This window comes from Anser cygnoides, chromosome 1 (assembly GCF_040182565.1).
Source record: "Anser cygnoides isolate HZ-2024a breed goose chromosome 1, Taihu_goose_T2T_genome, whole genome shotgun sequence".
NCBI classification, from domain to species: domain Eukaryota; kingdom Metazoa; phylum Chordata; class Aves; order Anseriformes; family Anatidae; genus Anser; species Anser cygnoides.
Window position 1 is genome coordinate 113,561,592 of NC_089873.1, and position 18,514 is coordinate 113,580,105.

Sequence of the window (18,514 nt, forward strand, 5' to 3'; positions counted from 1 at the left end):
TACACTTATTGGTTTTCAGTATGAAGACTTGTCAGACTAGCAGTTAAAGTCAGGGTAAAATGAGATATTACTTCCACTGACTGTGCATTTCCTATCATACGTTTAGGTAAAAGCTTTTAGCTCCTCTAAACCGTTTAGGTTACTTAATTTCTCTGCTAGTAAAGGAAAAAACAAAAAAAAAAACAGCAAGAATCTTAGGCCCATCATTCATCTTTTCCAAAAAACAGCTTCGAAGATATGACAAATGTTTTGAAATATGAAGTCAAAATTGTTGTGGTTTCAGGAATAGAAGGGAATATTTGGAAAAGAAACATTTCTGGATAAAACTTAATCTCTGTGCAGCACTTCATCCTGTTGTACTTGTCACTTCATGCTATTAAATTTAAGATTGTATTTTTTTCCCTCACCTCTATCCCTTTTTTAATTCTAGTGTGCCTCCTGTGGCAGAGTGGGCTGTACCTCAGTCATCAAGACTGAAATACAGACAGCTGTTCAATAGCCATGATAAAACAATGAGTGGACACTTAACAGGTATTGAAACAGTTATTGTCGTTTCCTCTTTTAACTGTAAAAGATCAATTATAATAGCATTCTAAATGCTGTTTAGATGGCAAGAAACTCTTATCTCTCCAAGTTATCACTGACAATATTTTTCTATTCAAATTTCCCAACTCCTTAATGATCTCTGATATTTAGTATCCTTTTGTTAACTTTCTTCCTGTATTGGGAAATGATTCTTGGAAAGGGTACAATGCGTTTTGTGAAAACTTCTGTAGCCATTTGTTATGTTCGACTCATCCACTGATGGGTGTTCCTATCCAGTTTCAGAAATAGAATAGAACAGCACTCTGGCTTAGTTTCACTAGTTCTGAGAACATCTTTGCTTTTCATAGCTCTTTTTTTTTTTTTTTTTTTTTTTTTTAAGTGAGTGTTGTGGAGGATGGAAGGGTTTTCTATTTTTTAGTATTTTCTTTTCGAGGGGCTTAGGGATAGCAGTGTGTATAGCCTGTTCACAATGATAACATCTCTTTGGTGGTACCTATTCAAAACTAACCTCTGCTTGTGCAATAACTACATGGCAATACAAGAAAAGGAGAAAAATGCTTATATGTTTATTAATCCTTGTTTTAATTTGTTAGGTCCACAAGCAAGAACTATTCTTATGCAGTCAAGTTTACCCCAGGCTCAGCTGGCTACAATATGGTAAAGATAAATCTAACGATTTCTACCCAACCGGAAACTGTACTTAAACCTCTATAGTGTATCTTGTTTTTTTCTCCTCTCTTTTTAATCTCTCTCCACTGATAAATCATTATATTTTGCTCTTTTGAATGTTTAACTTTATAAAACAAAGCCTGCACTCTGCACTGCCATGCCTATATTAATATTACTCCACAAAACCAAAAAAGAATATATTTTACATTATACCCATAGGTGTTTTATATGTTGGATTTCAATTGTGGGGGTTTCAGGCAGACCAAATGTTCAGCCTCCCGTCTTCTACATCCTCAAGTGTATGTGATACAGCACTAGTGAAAGTTACACACTTGCACAGGTAGTACAAAAGGAAACTTAATCCAGAACCATACTTTCTTTGGGGCTCATCTGCCTTTTACATGAATTTCTAAGACTTGTTTTCAAGGATCTGGAGTTATGCACTTCAATTCATGAATTTTAGCAGTATGTGTCTTGGCTTCTCTTTTCCTTTCAAGTTCTTGTTTGCCAAAGTTTATCGTGCTCTTATTGTCACATGGATTAGTCTCTCTTTTCCCTTATACTTTCAGAGGTCATATTTTCCTATGTACTGTGTAATGTTTCTTCGTTATTACTTGGTAGTACTTAGTTACCATTGATTTATGGTTATCTTTGGTGACTTCTCAATGACTTTCACACTGCTTCTGTACATTTTTAATTTCCAGTTTCTCTCTGCAAATTATTTCTAATTAACCTCTATAATTTAAAAGTCTTTCCTCAAACACCACTGTCAACAAAATAACCTGTCTGACTTCTGTTGTGTGAGGATGTCAACTATGTTGTCACTGTAATGTGGTAGTTAAGTTGCACTTACTTTCTTTGCTAAGCACTGATGTTTTTGTTATATTAAAAAACAAACACTCTCTCCTCTGTTTCCTAACAAAGCTACTATAAGGAAAAAATAGCAACCTGATCATCCAGCAGATGATTAGTCAGAAAATTCTGTGCTTGTTGCCAGTGCTTAAGTAGGTTGTGTGGGCAGGGGAATGACGTCAGCATGCTCCAGGATCTAAACATAACTGTTGTAATTTTTGACATTCAGAACTGCCAGGTCTATTGAGATACGGAATAGACTTTATGCCTTTGTTGGCCTCGGTATTGTTTCCTTTCCTGACTTTTATTCTCTGGCAGTGGAAACCGCCAGGGCAAGGCTTTTCAGTCTGTATTGGCCGTAGACTCACCTTGTTTTAGGGGTGGATTCACTGATTCATAGGCACACAAGATAAAGTACCGATGTTCAGCAAGTCAGCTATTTTGTAACAGCTGTTTCAGGGGCAAAGAAGCGAACCCATACTGTTAGAGTAGCTGAATTATATCCTTGCATGCTAGATTTTCATTCTACCAGCTTGTTCCTGTGCCTCAGCTTTTTTCTGTGACCCAGCATGAGTAGCTCAGTAACACAGGTATGGACCAAATGGGGCTATAGTAGTATTCTAAATTTAAATCCCATAAGCAAAGTCCTATACCTTGAGAAATCAAAAGCATAGATCAATTGCTCACCTTAGATTTTCACAGTATCATGAGACATTTTCCTTTAGGATTAGAGTCAGAAATACGTTGGAGAAAAAAAGCTCATATTTAGGCTGTTAAATTTTGTCCAAAAGCACCTTAATATGAAGGTGTTTTTGGACATTTCATGAACCTGTTGGAGCACTGCTTTTAGGCCATCCTGTGGCTTTACTGCATCATTTTTTTCTGTATGCATGGCAATAAAATGTTTTTGTGCTTGTCTGGGCTAAAACATTAATGGTTTTGATTTTAATGCAAATGTGTGCTCAGGAATGCAAGAAGTATACCAAATCAAAAACTTCTACACTTTCTTGAACAATATTGTGTAGTGGATGTTCACAAGGTGTCTAAGAAAACTCCATTGATTAACATTATTTACATAGCTTATAGTACAGGCAGCACTCAAAAGCAAGAGAAGTAGAAATCATGGCTGTAATGATAGTTTCAAGGAAGACATGCAAGAGAAATATGGGAAATAGTGATGCACTTGGTTTTTGCCTTTTATTTGTTTTAAAGAAGTAAAGTAGTGTGAAAAACTAATGGAAAAAATGAATTAATTTGGAACAGAATATACCAAAATTGTGCTTTTTAACAGTGATTTTTAATCTTTAAGAATTTACTCATTTTTTGTATCTTTCCTTTAAAAAGGAATCTTTCAGATATTGATCAAGATGGAAAACTTACAGCTGAAGAGTTTATTCTGGCTATGCACTTAATTGATGTAGCTATGTCTGGTCAGCCACTGCCACCTGTACTGCCTCCAGAGTATATTCCACCTTCATTTAGGTAACTGGTTATAATTCTGGAATCTCACTCCTAAATTTTTGTTTAATTTGGGAAAGCTGTCCTGTGAGTGTAAAGGGCAAGAGACTGAAAAGTAACCCTCCTTGGTTTTGTGCTGCATAAAGGGCACTTTTTGGTTTTATTAGGAGAGCTGGATGCTGGAAATAGCTCTGTTACAAAAAGTCCTTGTAAGAATACAGTTTTTGTCAACGTTTTATGCTAACATACCTTCCAAAACTTACTCAGTCTGGCTACATGAATTTAAAGAGTTGTAGTTCAGGCTTATATTTCTATACAGCAAATAAGATGTATTAGAATTCAAAACATGCCCTGAATTTACACTGTGGCAAATTCTGACGTTTTTTTAAACAGTTGTATCTGTGAATAGTAGCACTGAGTCAGTACTTCCATTTCTCTCTTTCTCTTTTTCTTGGAGAAATGGGTAGGAAGACAGTTACAGCAATGGAACAAATGCTTGCATACAATCATAGCTTCATGTTAAGTATACTCTTGAAGATTGTAATTTTTTGTTTCTTCTGTATGCTGTCTTGTTTTCAGCTTTACTATAGTGAGCTCTTTCGCTCTTTGCAACTTTTGTTGTAGTTTAATTCACTGTTTCCCCAGCTTCAGATTAGTCACAAGTAAGAAATCTTGGTGACAGAGTTGAACACATCTGTGAGCTGCATGATGCTGTGAACTTTGAACTAGGATGCTTAGGTCACCAGTGTGTGCTGTTGGGACTCTGGGGGGTGCTGTTATCTTAATGGCAACTGCAGAATAAAGTACTCTGGACAATGCTGAGGGAACATTAAATATCACTAAACATTACATCATTGCATTTTATTTATGATTTCATCATTAAATCATAAATTCGGCAGGTATAGGTTCTTTTAAGCGACTTAGAATTATCCTTTTATTGACAGAAGAGTACGTTCTGGTAGTGGCATATCTGCTGTAAGTTCAGTATCTGTAGACCAAAGGTTACCAGAAGAACCAGCATTAGAAGAAGAACAGCAGCAACTGGAAAAGAAATTACCAGGTGAGCGAGCATAAATAGTGATGTATTGTGTGCTGTTATCAGAGAGATCATCAGGTTATATTCTGGGAAGTTATAATGACATATTAAGGAATATTTTCTTTCCAAATCAGGTTTTGACATGTCAGAGGTATAACCAAGACAGTGCTTGGTCCAGTGAATTCCTGACTGCAGTATGATCCTTTGTTACTGACAATGGAGATATGGACAGCTTTCAGGCTGCTTGTTTTATGTACTCTCCATAGAGGCAGCACTTTGCAGCCCTATTACAGAACTGTGATGAAAACTTTTTACTACCTCCATCTTCTGACTTAGGTGTAGTATAGTTTGTCTTATATATATATGCAGAGGCTTGTTTCACTGCAGTCTGTGTAACAATATGCCATTTTTATACAAGCTTTAGCAGCTCTGTTTAAAAAGTAAAATAAAATAAGTATAAAGCCTCTTGGATGCTAAATGGAAACTTCATTACACTTCTGACCGCCCTCTCACACTTCGTTCTTTCTTCTATTCTGTTCTGTTCTGTTCTGTTCTATTCTATTCTATTCTATTCTATTCTATTCTATTCTATTCTATTCATTGATAAATACAGTGGAATGACACAGTGGAAGATGTAGCAGTATGATAGATTTATACAGTGCCATAATAATGCTTTTCTGTTTTGTTCTAAACTCTTTTTCTGGTTTATTTTATTGATTCCTAGCACTGTTTTGCCTCTTTGATCACAGCTTGGGTCTTAGTTGATGTTTTCAGAAGACTGTCCACTGTAATGCCAACATCCTTCCACAATATTAACTGCTTTGAGAGTACATAACCATGTGTGTTTAGTTAGGATTATTTTCATTCCCCAAATGTGCTGCTCTGTATTCATTAATCTTTGAATTTCCTCTGCTTCTTCATTGCCAGATCACTCAGTTTTGTGAGATTCTTCCAAAGCTCTTCACAGTCAGGTTTTTATTTTAATACCTTGAATATCTGGCCTCATCTCCAGAAGCTGTCTTGTTACTTTTCAATCTCTTCCAGACCATTGTTGCACACTGAACAGCACAATTGCTAGTAGAGATCTTTGAAGGAGGCTACCAAGAATCTTTCTGTCATTGTTGAAGCTGGTAATTTATTTCACCCCTTAATTCCGATCTTTTAACTGTTTTTTAATTCCCAAGGACCTTCTGTCTCTTTCCAACCCTTGCCTTTGGTTTGTATTTTATAACTAACTGCTGCTGGCAGTCTGCTGAGTAATTCCTGGCTGTAGAAGGATGAAGTGAGATAGCAGGGGCTGCTGAAGCAGACCTCACAGAGGTCTCACAATGATGTGTTTGGTCACAGGTGAGATACGACTCTCTTACACATTTTGAGGTGTAAGTCTTGTGCCCCTGGAATTACAGGATTTTGGGGTGCAGTTGGTAATGCCAGGAGGGTCAACCGCTGCTCTTGGCTTATTTTCTTTATTAGACTTCAAAAACACACAGGTATTCTTTTATTGACCTCATCTGCTTTGTCAACTTTCTTATTGATAAAATTGGGTGGGGACAGATCCCAGCCCTCTACTATATTTGAGAGGCAGCTCTTTCCTGCATTGGCTCTTCCACATGGTGTCATGTGTAGTCATGCATACTAACTCTTTGTGTATTGTAGCCTCTGCTACTTTGCCCAGCATGGGATTGGACTGACTGGATTATAGCTTTCAGGATCATTATACTGTCTTTTCTTAGTGACTGGTGTTGCATTTTTCATCTTCTAGACTTACAGCCTTGAGGCTGATTAAAGGATGGATTGCACAGCCGAGCTAGTATTACAGGATCACAGAATGGTTGAGGTGTGAAGGGACCTCTGTAGGTCATCTGGTCCAAACCCCCTGCTCAAGCAGGGCCACCTGTTGTAGTTCATGAATTTTGTATATGAACTATGGATTAGTATTGTCTGGGCTTGGCAACCTGTTACTCTTTATTTTCTTGGTTTTATTTTTGTTCTAAAGCCATTTGTTTCCAGTTTGAGAATAACTAGACTGTATAAACCTTTCATTGCATTTGATGTGTAGATTTTCCACTATAAAGATCACTCATATAGTGAATGACTTCTTGATCTTTCATTGGTTTTGCTAAATCTGACTTTTTTTTTTTCTGGAGACATTTGAAAAAGTTTTATTGCTGTTTTTTATGAACCTTTAGAAGCTATCTCGTAAACATAGTAACACAAGCCAATAGCTACTCATTTCATTTAATTTGCTAGAAGTTGGTCTCATCTGTTTTCATACTTTGTTACCTCTAGTAGCTACCTTGATTTTGTTGAATAATCATACTTTCTTGTTGGGCAGTCTTTTTAGAGCTTGGTTTTTCATCTTGGTGGTATATGCTTTCTTTGAGCCTTTAAGACAATGCTTAAGCAATGCTGATGCTGCTGGCAAGCGTTCTGTCCTTTTCTTTTTAAATGACTTGCTTAACATAAATATAAATATATGTTTTTTTCTTTTTGCTTGGTTTCCTAAATTGATGGGGGTTATTCTCTATCTTATCAGTCTTTATTTTAATATTCTTTGAATCTAGTGGCTAATTTAAAACATTGAAGTGATTAAATTTCTTCTGTGAAAATTTGTGATTGGCAGTAAGAAAGACTTATTAACTTAAGAAAAGATAAACATTCAACCGGTTGGGCAGATGTCAGCCCAACATGTCAAACACTTGGTGCATGCACACTTTGAAGTGAACATGTACTGTCTCTTGATTTGACTTGCATGCCAAAAAGGTACATGTTGGGCATGAGGGAAGAGAAATTCAGAATATGAGGTATGGGAATGGGACATAGAGGGTAGGAAAAGAAACTGAAGGTGATTTGGAGGGAATAATTTGGAGGAACTGTGTGAGAGAGGTCTGGAGCATTGAATAGGGATAATGCCTCATTGCAGAAGAATGTCAGGGAACCTGTGCTGGAACTGAGGGTGTTGTTTTAGGACAACAAGAGATGAGGGTGTGAATCTGCAGGAATCTAGTCTTTCTGAGTTCTGGTCAAGAACTTAAGTAACCTATTTCTTTTCCTGGCAGTAATGAGTGATCTTATGAGAATATCAACTTTAAATAAGTTCTGGTCATTTGCATAATGGCTTTTTGATAATATCTTCAGCTCAACTCTGTTCCTTACTTGTAGTAATCAAAGTGATGGTTCTTGTGCTCTTACTATTATGAAATGTGTGGAGGAACTCCAGCACACTGAGGAATGGGAACTGAAATTCACACCTTAGTTTCCCTAGCATGTAGGTTTAAGGAAAACTACAATATAAATTCTAATGATAAAACCTGAATTACCCATAGAGCTATATTATCAGTAGTTGAGAGCTCTTTCTAGTCCTGTTGAAAGATTGTATCACTTTGATTCAGCATAAATGGAAGTGTTTTTTTTTTAAGTCACTAGCAAAGTTTAATTCTCCTTTGCCCCATGTTTCTACACACTAAAGTTACATTTGAAGATAAAAAACGCGAGAACTTTGAACGTGGCAATCTAGAACTTGAAAAACGGAGGCAGGCTCTCCTGGAACAGCAACGCAAAGAACAAGAGCGTCTAGCACAGCTGGAACGGGCAGAGCAGGAAAGGAAAGAACGTGAGCGGCAGGAGCAAGAACGGAAAAGACAACTGGAGCTAGAGAAACAGTTGGAAAAACAACGGGAATTGGAACGGCAGAGAGAAGAGGAAAGGAGGAAAGAAATAGAAAGAAGAGAGGTAACCAATTGGATAAAAGGAAGGCGGCTAAGTCATTGAGATCTGGGTTTGTTTAGAACAGAATAGAATGTGTATGCTAAATATTTTGTCATCTTTATTTTTAGTAAGTAAATGTATAAGCAATGAACTTAGATTTTGGGGTTTTTGAAGGTGAGGAAATAGTCGTCTATCTCTTAATTTTTCAAGTGAAATGAATTGATCAGACATTGGGTCTAGGACAGTGTGCTCTGATTTCTTTAAAAATAATTATTAGTTTCTTAGATGTAAAGAGATGCATGAATTAATGATGAAAACTTGTGGGCATTGGTGGCATTCATGGTTTTCCTGCACTGAATTAATTTGTTAAAGAAAACACATGCTGGTTAGCTTAACAAAAACTATTAAGTTCTTGCATTGCCAATTAATACATTCAATGCAGTAGCATTTGACTTCTTTGCAAAGCTTGAGAATGCCTAATGTTGGAGAGAGATTTGATGTTAGTTTGGAGGATTCTTGAAGTTTTAATGTGAAGCAACTTATTAAATCAGAAAATTGGATCTTGGGAAACTTACTAAAATGGAATGGTATTCTGTTTAGTTGCATATCCACTATACAGTGAAGCAATAGTGCTTTCAAGTGAGCACTTAAACAATTGAGCAATTTATATACTTAAATGGAGGTACATGCTTATTCCACAATGTAACAGTATGTTTATATTAATGTTTTAATCACACATTATGGATATTGGTGGTTAGAATAGTTTCTCAAAATAGATCTTTCATATCTTTTTTGTTGTTGTTTTATTTTTTGGTTAAATGCTAAAGGCTGCAAAACGGGAACTTGAGAGGCAAAGGCAACTTGAGTGGGAACGTAATCGTCGGCAAGAACTGCTAAATCAAAGAAACAAAGAACAAGAGGACATAGTTGTTCTAAAAGCAAAGAAGAAGACCTTAGAATTTGAGCTGGAAGCCCTAGTAAGTATTGTGGATAAAACACATGAGCATGGTAATGCCTGTGATAAGGTCCTATTTGTTTTCTATAATTTCAACTTTAGATTATGGAATAAAAGTACTTTTTAGATCTTGATTTCTGTGACAAACCATTCTGGTAAAACAAATAAATCTTTGTCTTTTTGTCTAAAGAATGATAAAAAAAATCAATTGGAGGGAAAGCTTCAGGATATCCGATGTCGGCTATCTACCCAAAGACAAGAAATTGAGAGTACAAATAAATCTAGAGAACTGAGAATTGCAGAAATTACCCATCTGCAACAGCAGCTACAGGTGAGGAAATGTTCTCTGATTTTGTTCTTTGCCTTGTGATTTGACCTCTTTAACTGCATCGATATCCTAAGCAAACTTGACACAAAATGTATGTTGTTTCTTCTATGTGAGCCATTGCTGTAGATACTTTGTCACTTAAAGTTTCTGTACTGTTCTTCAGTGTTGTAAGAACTACTTCCTACACTTGAGGGTATAGCTGTGATTACCACTTCTTCCTCATGGAATCCTCTTGTGCAGAGTAGTAAATAAATTGTTTAGCTGAAGATGCTAAATGGTTTTGGGGACAAGGAGAATCAGTTTTTGTGACATATTTTTATTGCAGTAACTTCCGTTTCTGTGCTGAAAGAAATTACCTCAGTAAAGTGACTTGATGATCCTTTTATTTTTTATTATAAGATAATGAACTTTCAAAACTGAAGTTACCAGTTAAACCAGTTAGTTCTTGGCCTAATCCTAGCATTCTTCTTTCCTGCTTCTCTATCTAAAATTCTCTGTCAAACTGAAGATGGGACTGATCTAATGTCTGCTTTGAGTGAAAGTGTTCTATGCACTTTGTAAAGCTTTCTAGATAAGCTGTAGTATTTCATTTAGGGATTTTTTTGTTTATTAAATATTTTATGTTGCTTGAAGTTAATTCTTGGCCAGTAATAGAGGATCTCTGTGCTTCTCTACCAATTCAAATTGGATCTTGCACTTGTGTTATGGGGGCTTAAAGGTAAAACCTATCTTTAAAACCTAATCCTACTGTTCCATTTCAACTTTCTAAATGTAATTAATATAGTATATTCATTTGAACAAAAACAGCACTTGAAAAGTTCATTTTGTTTGTTTGTTTGTTTTAAGCATGTGTATTTTTGGACTATTTTTCTTATTTCATAAAACACATTTCATTTTTTTAATGTTTTGTGTGCACTGTTACACCTGCCAACAGAAAGTTGTCTTTTTTTTTGGCAGCAGCTTGTTATGAAGAGTGTAATTTAGGGATCATATTCTTGCACAGTGTTTTTGTCCACTTGATATGAACAAGGAATGCTACTATGGGAAGCTTGTGACATTAAGAACTGCGATAGTTAGCTTAAAATCACTCTTCTCTCTTTAATGAAATGCTCGTGATTGGCAAGAAGAAACAAAGTCAAACAGCATTTAGTGAAGTGTAGACATTTAAGTCACATTCACCAGTAGTGACTCAGAGAGCCAAAAAGCTGGCTATGATTAGTTAATGCACTTCTAACTATTTGCTTTCTAAATTGCTTCATTCACAATGACTGTGATAGCAGTCCTGTAATGAAAATTACACTTGCTGTTCTTGGTGGTTGTTTTGTTGGATTTTTGGTTTGAGGGGTTTTGTTTTTTTATTTATCATTGATCTCTCCCCTAATATTTCAGCTAGTTTTGTTTGGGTGGTTTACCAAAATTACGATCCTAGAAAGAAGTTCTACTAGTTAGTAGAAAACTAACTAAAAGTAAAGTAAAAATTTTATCTGAGGAGAACCTAAAAGAGGGAATAGCTTTTTCCTGGAAAAAAAAGATGAGTATCTCAAATATCCTGTAAATTTTACTATCTGATTTGTAGAGGAAAGAGTAAAACAGTATGTGACTTTTTTAAAAGGCGATTTTGATCCTTTAAACTCTCCAGTAGATGAAGAGTCAATATAATCAATTCTCTTTGTAAGATATTATATCTTTACCTGGAAATATTTTAGTTTAATACATTTGATGCTTGATATGGAAAGCGAGTTAATTAAAATAAGTAATTATTCTTTAACCTATTAATTAGTTTCAAGACGGAGTTTAATTAAAATTTTGGAAGAAATTGTATAACAATTTATACTGGGCGATGAAAATTTGTGTTAGTTATGTGAATCTGTGCTATCTGGTAGAGTGGTATTTCCAGGTGTGTCTGGAAGGATCCTGCCTTCCAAACACCTTAACTGTATGTGTCTGAACCATGTTTATACTGTCTGCAGGGCTTCTGCTAGTTACCTGGAGAGTTTATTGCCTCCTTGATGAACAATTTGGCTCCCAAGTAACTTGGCTTTCCTCAGAATCACTAGGAGCAGGGTATGTGGTAGAGACTTACAACGAATTAGTGGTATCTCACTTTCTCATATGCCCTTTTGCTCAGGGCACAGGGTTAGAAGTATTTTCCCTCATTAGATGAATGGGAACTTTTTTCTGTTTGTTTGTATTGGTGGTTTGTTGGGAACGAGGCAGGCCTCCTCAGGCAGATGATTTGGAAAATTCTACATTATATATTGCTGTTTCCCTTTTGTTAGTAGGTAGGGAGTAATAGGGCCATAACAGGAGTATGTGTCCATGATATCCTTGAAGAACTTAGAATGATCTACTCATGCTATAGGCAGTACACCTGAACAGTGAAGGATACATGTAACTCCTAATAGTAAAATGTATAGCTTATCTTAATTTTTATACTTAATGAGTTTATAAAGTCCTTGACTTTGCTGTGCTATCTAAGTATGTCTTCTGGAACGTAAAGAGATTACAGTTGTCTGTGGTCATTGCATAAGCATAAGATATGAGCCACAAATGGGAGGCTCAGTCAGACTACCAAGAGTAAAGTGGGACAACTATGAAGTCATGTCACTACAGTCAAGCTTGTGCTCTTGTAAGAAAAATTAAAAGCTTTTCATGGGACTCACTCTGGTATTGAGTGGTTAGGTGACATTTGCTCTTAGGATTGTATTATTTCATTTACAGTCCTTTGTGACAAATTGAAATTCTCAGATGTTCCTCAGAAGCCTGCAATTCAGGGTAGCAGCTGAAATAAATTACTTAGTTTGTCTGAAAAACGAGATATTGACACTCAGACAGCTTTATAAGATAAGCTGTTTCACATCATGCTTCTAGAATTTGTTTTGACAACTTGAAGTTGGAGGCCAAGGCTACTGAAAGGTATATGAAGTAGCACTTCATTCTCCAGAAAGAGCAGAGATTATAAATGATCCACCAAAGGAGGAATTTCTCATCTGCAGTGTCTCCTGTAATTTATCAGTGCAAAATCGTATGAATGTTTGTTGAAATTGAGAGAAGACATAATCCTCTTTCAGGAGTACTAAATATAGAGATCTAGGAATCACATGTTCTCATCTAACAGAGTTTGTGTCACATTGTTTTTGTCCATAATGTATTCCTTTAAAGTGAGAACCTTTATTTTCTTTTCTTTAAATAAACTGAAAATATTTGGTTTTTTATTCCTTAGTTGAATGTTTATTTAAGTGAGAAATAAACTGTTAATAAGTGCTTGTTTTAACATATCTTGAAATCTATGTTTGTCTTTTTATGTCCTGAATTTCAATTAATTCCAAGCCAATTTGCATATCTAATGGAAATAGATTCACAACTAAGAAGCTTATATTTGATATGCTTACTTTTATGTATCCAAAAAAAAAAAACAAACCCAACAAAGAACAAGCTAGGACAAACTGGCAGAGAACTATTTCTGAGTGGTGGTACCACACAGGCAGTGCTTCTGTCATAGCAATAATAAATGGTTTACTTTGTGGAAAAGTAAAGAATCATTTCAGAAGAAATGAAAATGAGAGGTCTTATGGCTAAGGTCATCATCTATCACTCACCTTTTCTGTCTTTTTCTCGTCTTGTTTTCTCTCTCCTTGTCGTCTACTCAGGAATCTCAGCAGATGCTTGGAAGATTAATTCCAGAAAAGCAATTGCTTAATGATCAGCTAAAGCAAGTTCAACAGAACAGTTTGCATAGTAAGTGTATTTTTGTGTGTGTATAAACCAGTTAGTAAAAGCCATGATGATGCAATGCACAGCGTACTTTGTAATATTTTGGTATGTTTCAAGATGTGTTTTGAAAAATGTTGCTTTCTGTGACATAAAATTCTCCATGTAAGAAAATATTTATTTCACAATATGTTTAAAAACAGGAGATTCTCTTCTTACTATCAAAAGAGCCTTAGAAGCCAAGGAGCTAGCCCGTCAACAGCTTCGAGACCAGCTAGATGAAGTAGAAAAAGAAACCAGATCTAAACTTCAGGAAATTGATATATTCAATAATCAACTGAAGGTAACCCTAGACTTTTTGATGCTTACTTCTAAATGTTCAATTAATCATTTCCTAACTTGATTATGGAGAAATATGTTGAACTGAAATGATTGATTTAGAATGTCAGTGTTGACAACATTCTGAAATCTATCATTTGTATTTTTAAAGAAAATAGTACTGAACATTCAAAGTAAGAGTTTGAATCAACTTAATCTGCAGAATTTACTTAAGAATATATTTGAGGTCTGATTCCAGATCTATTATTACAAGTATTAAATTGCCAGTTTCTGCCTTTTTGCATCAAAGAAGTGCAAGACTATAGTAGGTCATCAAATCTGCTGGAATCAGTATTTCAAATCTTACAGTGACTTAAGACTTCCTACTGACACACAGAGTTTTTTATCTGCTGTTCATAAGCTCATGGTTGTTCCTGAATGTAGTTGTCTGTTGTTTGTGGTTTCATGCTTTATTGATCAGTCTTTTGTTGAAACTGTGTGCTTTTGTTTATTTCTGCACAAGGAAATTACGGAAATTGCAAAAGTCAGTAGAGGAAGTGTTATTCAGAGAGAAGTTATAAATCAGTCTGCAGTTACAACCTTTTAATAGTGTTCTTTTTTTTTTCTTTTTTGTAATAAAATATTCTAACGTCTAAGTACTCTATCTACTAATTTAAGTGATGGTTTCTTGTGAAAACTAACTAGAAAAATACTCAATTTCCTGCAAGATATAAAAAATTGTGCTATAGGTATTTAGAAGGAAAAGCACAATGATCAATACATTAATGTTTCTGTAGTCCTTTTGAAATTAGATCAGCTATGACTACATCATGTGCTTTAGAAAGGAAGGTGTGTTTGAAGTTAAGCAACAAATACCTGCTTTCAATACTAAAATTACTAATAAGTATAGGAAAAATAAAAAGCTGTATACCATACCACTAACAGGTAGGGAAGTAGAAAGGGGATTATCTCTGGAGAGTCATACCAAACATAAAACCAAACTAAATATTCAATTTACTTTAAAAGAAAACAGAAGAGTTTACCTTATTTGCATTTCCTCTATATATCTCTCTGGGCACGTTATAACATGTTGCGCTTTTTGTGTGTGTTTTTCTTTTTAATGGAGTCCTTTGAACCAATTTGAAGATAAATACGATCAAAGAATATTTGTTCTAAAATTAGTGTCAGTACTTGGTTTGTTCATAGGTGACCCAAACAGTTCATAAATGGGCAGAGGGGGGGTGAATAATCTTAGTCTCATGACATTAAAAACCCCAAACACTTAAATTTATTTTTTAAAATACTGAAGGGCTCAACAAATAACAAGCTAATGATTAAAAATTGAAAATTCACATTAAACAAAGACATTGGTTTATCAGAATGTCAGAATGTCTGCCATCTGTCTTAGAATACATCATCTAATGGTAAGCTATTCTGCAACTTAAGGGGAAAATTAATTTCTGTGTTCAAATCTTAGTATTTGGAGTTATCACTTTATATGCTGAGAATTAGTCACGAGGACAGTTTTTAGGATAACTTCAGCAACCTTTCTTAAACTGAGGATATTCTGTTCTTGATTTCATAATATGTAGACACGGTGCTTAACAAGAAGACCATTTTGTGATGCTGAAAGTTAGTATTTTTGCCTTGCTGCAGTTTTCTGTGTTTGCTTGAAGAGAAGAGTTTAAGAAGCAAAAGTGAGGCAGTGGAGCAGTTGTACTAATGAAACTGGGAGGTGGGAACAGAGAGAGTTGTATCTTCTTCCTTTTGTAATTTCACTAGATGTGCAAGATGCATTTTTGAAGGCCTGGATGTCTTTTTTACTAGGTTTAAATATCTGCAAAGATATGCCTTTTCCTGGGCTTAGCATAGGGTGATTGTAGCAATCCCATTGGAAGAGAAACTGCTTAGAAGATCCTGTGTGTACAGCAGTATTTGAATAGCCATTATCCTTGTGGAGGAAGCTCGCAGAACACCTTGCATGTGAGAGACTTTGTGCACAAAGTTAGTGAAAGATTTCCTGAAACTCTTAGTTTTGTTAGGGTTTGTGTGAAGTGGAAGTTCTATCCTGAAATGAAGCCAGAACACAGGTATGTCTTAGGTAATAATGTTGCTCAACACAAAGGAGTCTAGGAACTTGAATAATTCTTTTAATCTAAACAGTCAAAAACCTGTGACAACTTTAAGAAGCTGCCATTGGAAAGATGACTTTTTTTTTTTTCGATTTGGTAATAATTTCCCCAACTAACAGAAGAATGTCTTGTTTGCTTATTTAGTAGTAACTGAGTGCATAAATATAACAGGTTAATTTGGTGCTAAAATATCTTGCAATTTGTATAATTATCAGTCAACTGTACAGTGCTCACATTTAAATGTAAATCCTTTTCAAATAATATATCAAAAATTCAACCATATCTGAGCTCTAAATATAATAAGGGCTTCTTTAACTTCAGAACTAAAGGGAAATATGTACAGATGGGATACACATAAATATTTATTTTAAAAATGTCTTTCTATTAAATAAATAAAATTTAAACTTCATTTTTAATTAAGGCTGTTCCTAAATTATCTGGTAGTTTTTAATTCATTGGCCTTTTCTATGGTGATCTACTCTTCCTTTGTGCTCTAATATATAACTGAGATGCACATCGGATGGGGTAGGTGTTAGAACAGCAACACCCTTATTGACGCTGACTTGTGCAGCTGTTGTTCTCTGTCGAGTAATAGAGAGGCACTGGTGCTCACCGTGTTTTCTATAATACAACTGATTTCTGGTCTAGTAGCAGAATGATGTGGTACTTTTTGTGAATTCCCAGAATTCCTACTGCTCTCTGAGAACATATGCCAAACTAACTTACTAGTTATGATGAAATGCTTAAAGAGACAGTAAAATTGACAGCAACATGGAACCATGACCTTTTGTTATCATTACTGAGATCTATTCCTCATGTTTTGGCTATGAATATCTGTTCTATTATCTTCCATGTGAATACACCACTTAAATTTTGCAACACTATAATTAATTCTCTTGGAACAGATAACACTGGATCCACTGGTATCTGACAGAGAAATATGCTGAGATAGTGCAAGTTAAAGTGAACAGTTTGTCTAGTGTGCCTTTTTGTTGATATGACTGTAAGGCTTACTTGATGTTCCAATGTATTTTAGGTTACAGGTCAACTTTTTAACATATCATATACAATGGGTTGCACTGCATTTGCCTCCATATTACAATTCTATGTTCAGCAGTAAGTGAATACACAAAACTGATGCTAAATTACCTCATATTTGCTTCTTGTCTTAATAGCATATATGAGAGACTAGGAAGATAACTGAAACAGTTTTTTTTTCTCAGCGAATCTTTTTTCATCCCTCCAGAGCAACTGATTTAAATTTCTTCTCATTAATCCTTTAGAACTCAAGTACTTCAGTTACTTCTTTTTCAAGTTAACATCTCAAGACTTTGAAATGTTCATAGAATTGCGTACTTTTCAAAAACTTTCTGGAGTTTGAATTATTATTAATGTTTCAAAGGAGGTAGATCCAGGTATCTCTATTGAATATCTGTAGCTAGAGCCACATGGTTTGAGCTAACTGATAGTACTTAGAATTACCTGGCTTCTAGGGTGCCACTGTGGCCACAAAGTCTAAAAGTGTAAAGTCTAAAGCCACAGAGTTGACCAAGTGTACTTGTTTGGCAAAGAAATAGGTACCTTAGCCTGGAGCTTGTCAGATATCTCTTAAAATCCTATTTGAGGCATTTTATCAAAGAATATGATAGACTTGTGGATTGCGATGTATTTGACTACAGAATAAGTGAGTGAGTTTAACAAGGTTGAGAATTACATCGCATTTTTGTATCCTTAATTAAGTTCAAGGAGTCTAACTTTCAATACTCTTCAAAATCCTAGCCAAGAAAGCTAATAATTAAAACTGATACAGGTACTAGTAAAATGTAACTAGACACTTATTTTTTCTATATAAAATAATTTTGTAGAATAGAAGGCTTTATATTAGGTTTCCTGTTTGTGTGTATATAGCTCTCCTATAATTTACCTTTCAAAATTCTACACTCAGTGTGAATTTACATTTAAATTTTGCAATGGTCAGTCATTACACAGTCAAATAAAACAATTAAAATAGTTCTTAATAGACTTTTATGAAATAACCAAGCAGTTATTTCATGCAGCATAGAAGAATCCTGTGTTTAGAGCTTATCTGAGTTATTGCACAGGAGAAAACAACTAAATGAATGTTTCTGAAATGTTAGTCTTGCTGAGAAGCTATTTTCAGTGCCTGGAAAAAGTGGTGAACAGCTAGAATCAAGTTCTTAAAAATGTCTTACATTTTGTGTCATGTTCCAGTTGTTGTCAGTCCCTGTCTAGTCAGTGTGCACTGGACAAGTCTTGCATATGAATGCCTGTTTACATTTGAGCATTTCTTTCTTCCAGTCAGTGGCAATGGAAGATGCAATGCTGCAGTGCCTGGCAGTTCTCCTGGGCTGCGTCAACTACTTAGACTCCTTTCTAAAGGTCTCCATGCCATACTCAGGCAGTACACAACTATCTCAATCTGAGTGATGAACCTCCTCCAGTTATGTGCTTCACTTTACCAGATTTGTTTACAGATGAGTGTGCAGTGTTTAACTAAGTTAGTATTTAATAAAAGGTGCTAGCACTAAAGCATAACCAAAGAGAAGAGTTTTTGTAATCTTATTTATCTAATCCTTGGTGTTTAAATGAGGAGTGTGCCTTGATTTAGAACCTGGGCAAGGTACTAGTTAGTTATTTTTGTCTTTTGCATATCTTGACACTTCAAGACTTTAAATTTTGGTCTATTGGTCTAAAAATTGGTCTTTAAATTTTGGTCTAAATTTTGGCCTATTTTGGTCATCATCAGACCTTTTAAAATGAAAATGAAAAAAACGTTAATC

General features: G+C 35.2%; 1 protein-coding gene across 8 annotated transcripts in view; it reads left to right on the forward strand.

The window, feature by feature from the left end:
- ITSN1 (intersectin 1) overlaps window positions 1–18,514 on the forward strand; it is a 126,436-nt gene that overhangs the window by 48,119 nt on the left and 59,803 nt on the right. For all 8 annotated transcript variants that reach the window (XR_010825302.1, XM_066978287.1, XM_066978265.1 and 5 more), the window contains 9 exons: window positions 431–531; window positions 1,140–1,203; window positions 3,412–3,549; window positions 4,470–4,585; window positions 8,031–8,293; window positions 9,097–9,246; window positions 9,415–9,555; window positions 13,203–13,290; window positions 13,467–13,606. Coding sequence is in view for 7 of the 8 variants with exons in the window: in XM_066978287.1 (XP_066834388.1) it covers window positions 431–531; window positions 1,140–1,203; window positions 3,412–3,549; window positions 4,470–4,585; window positions 8,031–8,293; window positions 9,097–9,246; window positions 9,415–9,555; window positions 13,203–13,290; window positions 13,467–13,606 (1,201 nt within the window). In the remaining variant the exon portion in view is untranslated. The remainder of the gene's footprint in view (window positions 1–430; window positions 532–1,139; window positions 1,204–3,411; window positions 3,550–4,469; window positions 4,586–8,030; window positions 8,294–9,096; window positions 9,247–9,414; window positions 9,556–13,202; window positions 13,291–13,466; window positions 13,607–18,514) is intronic.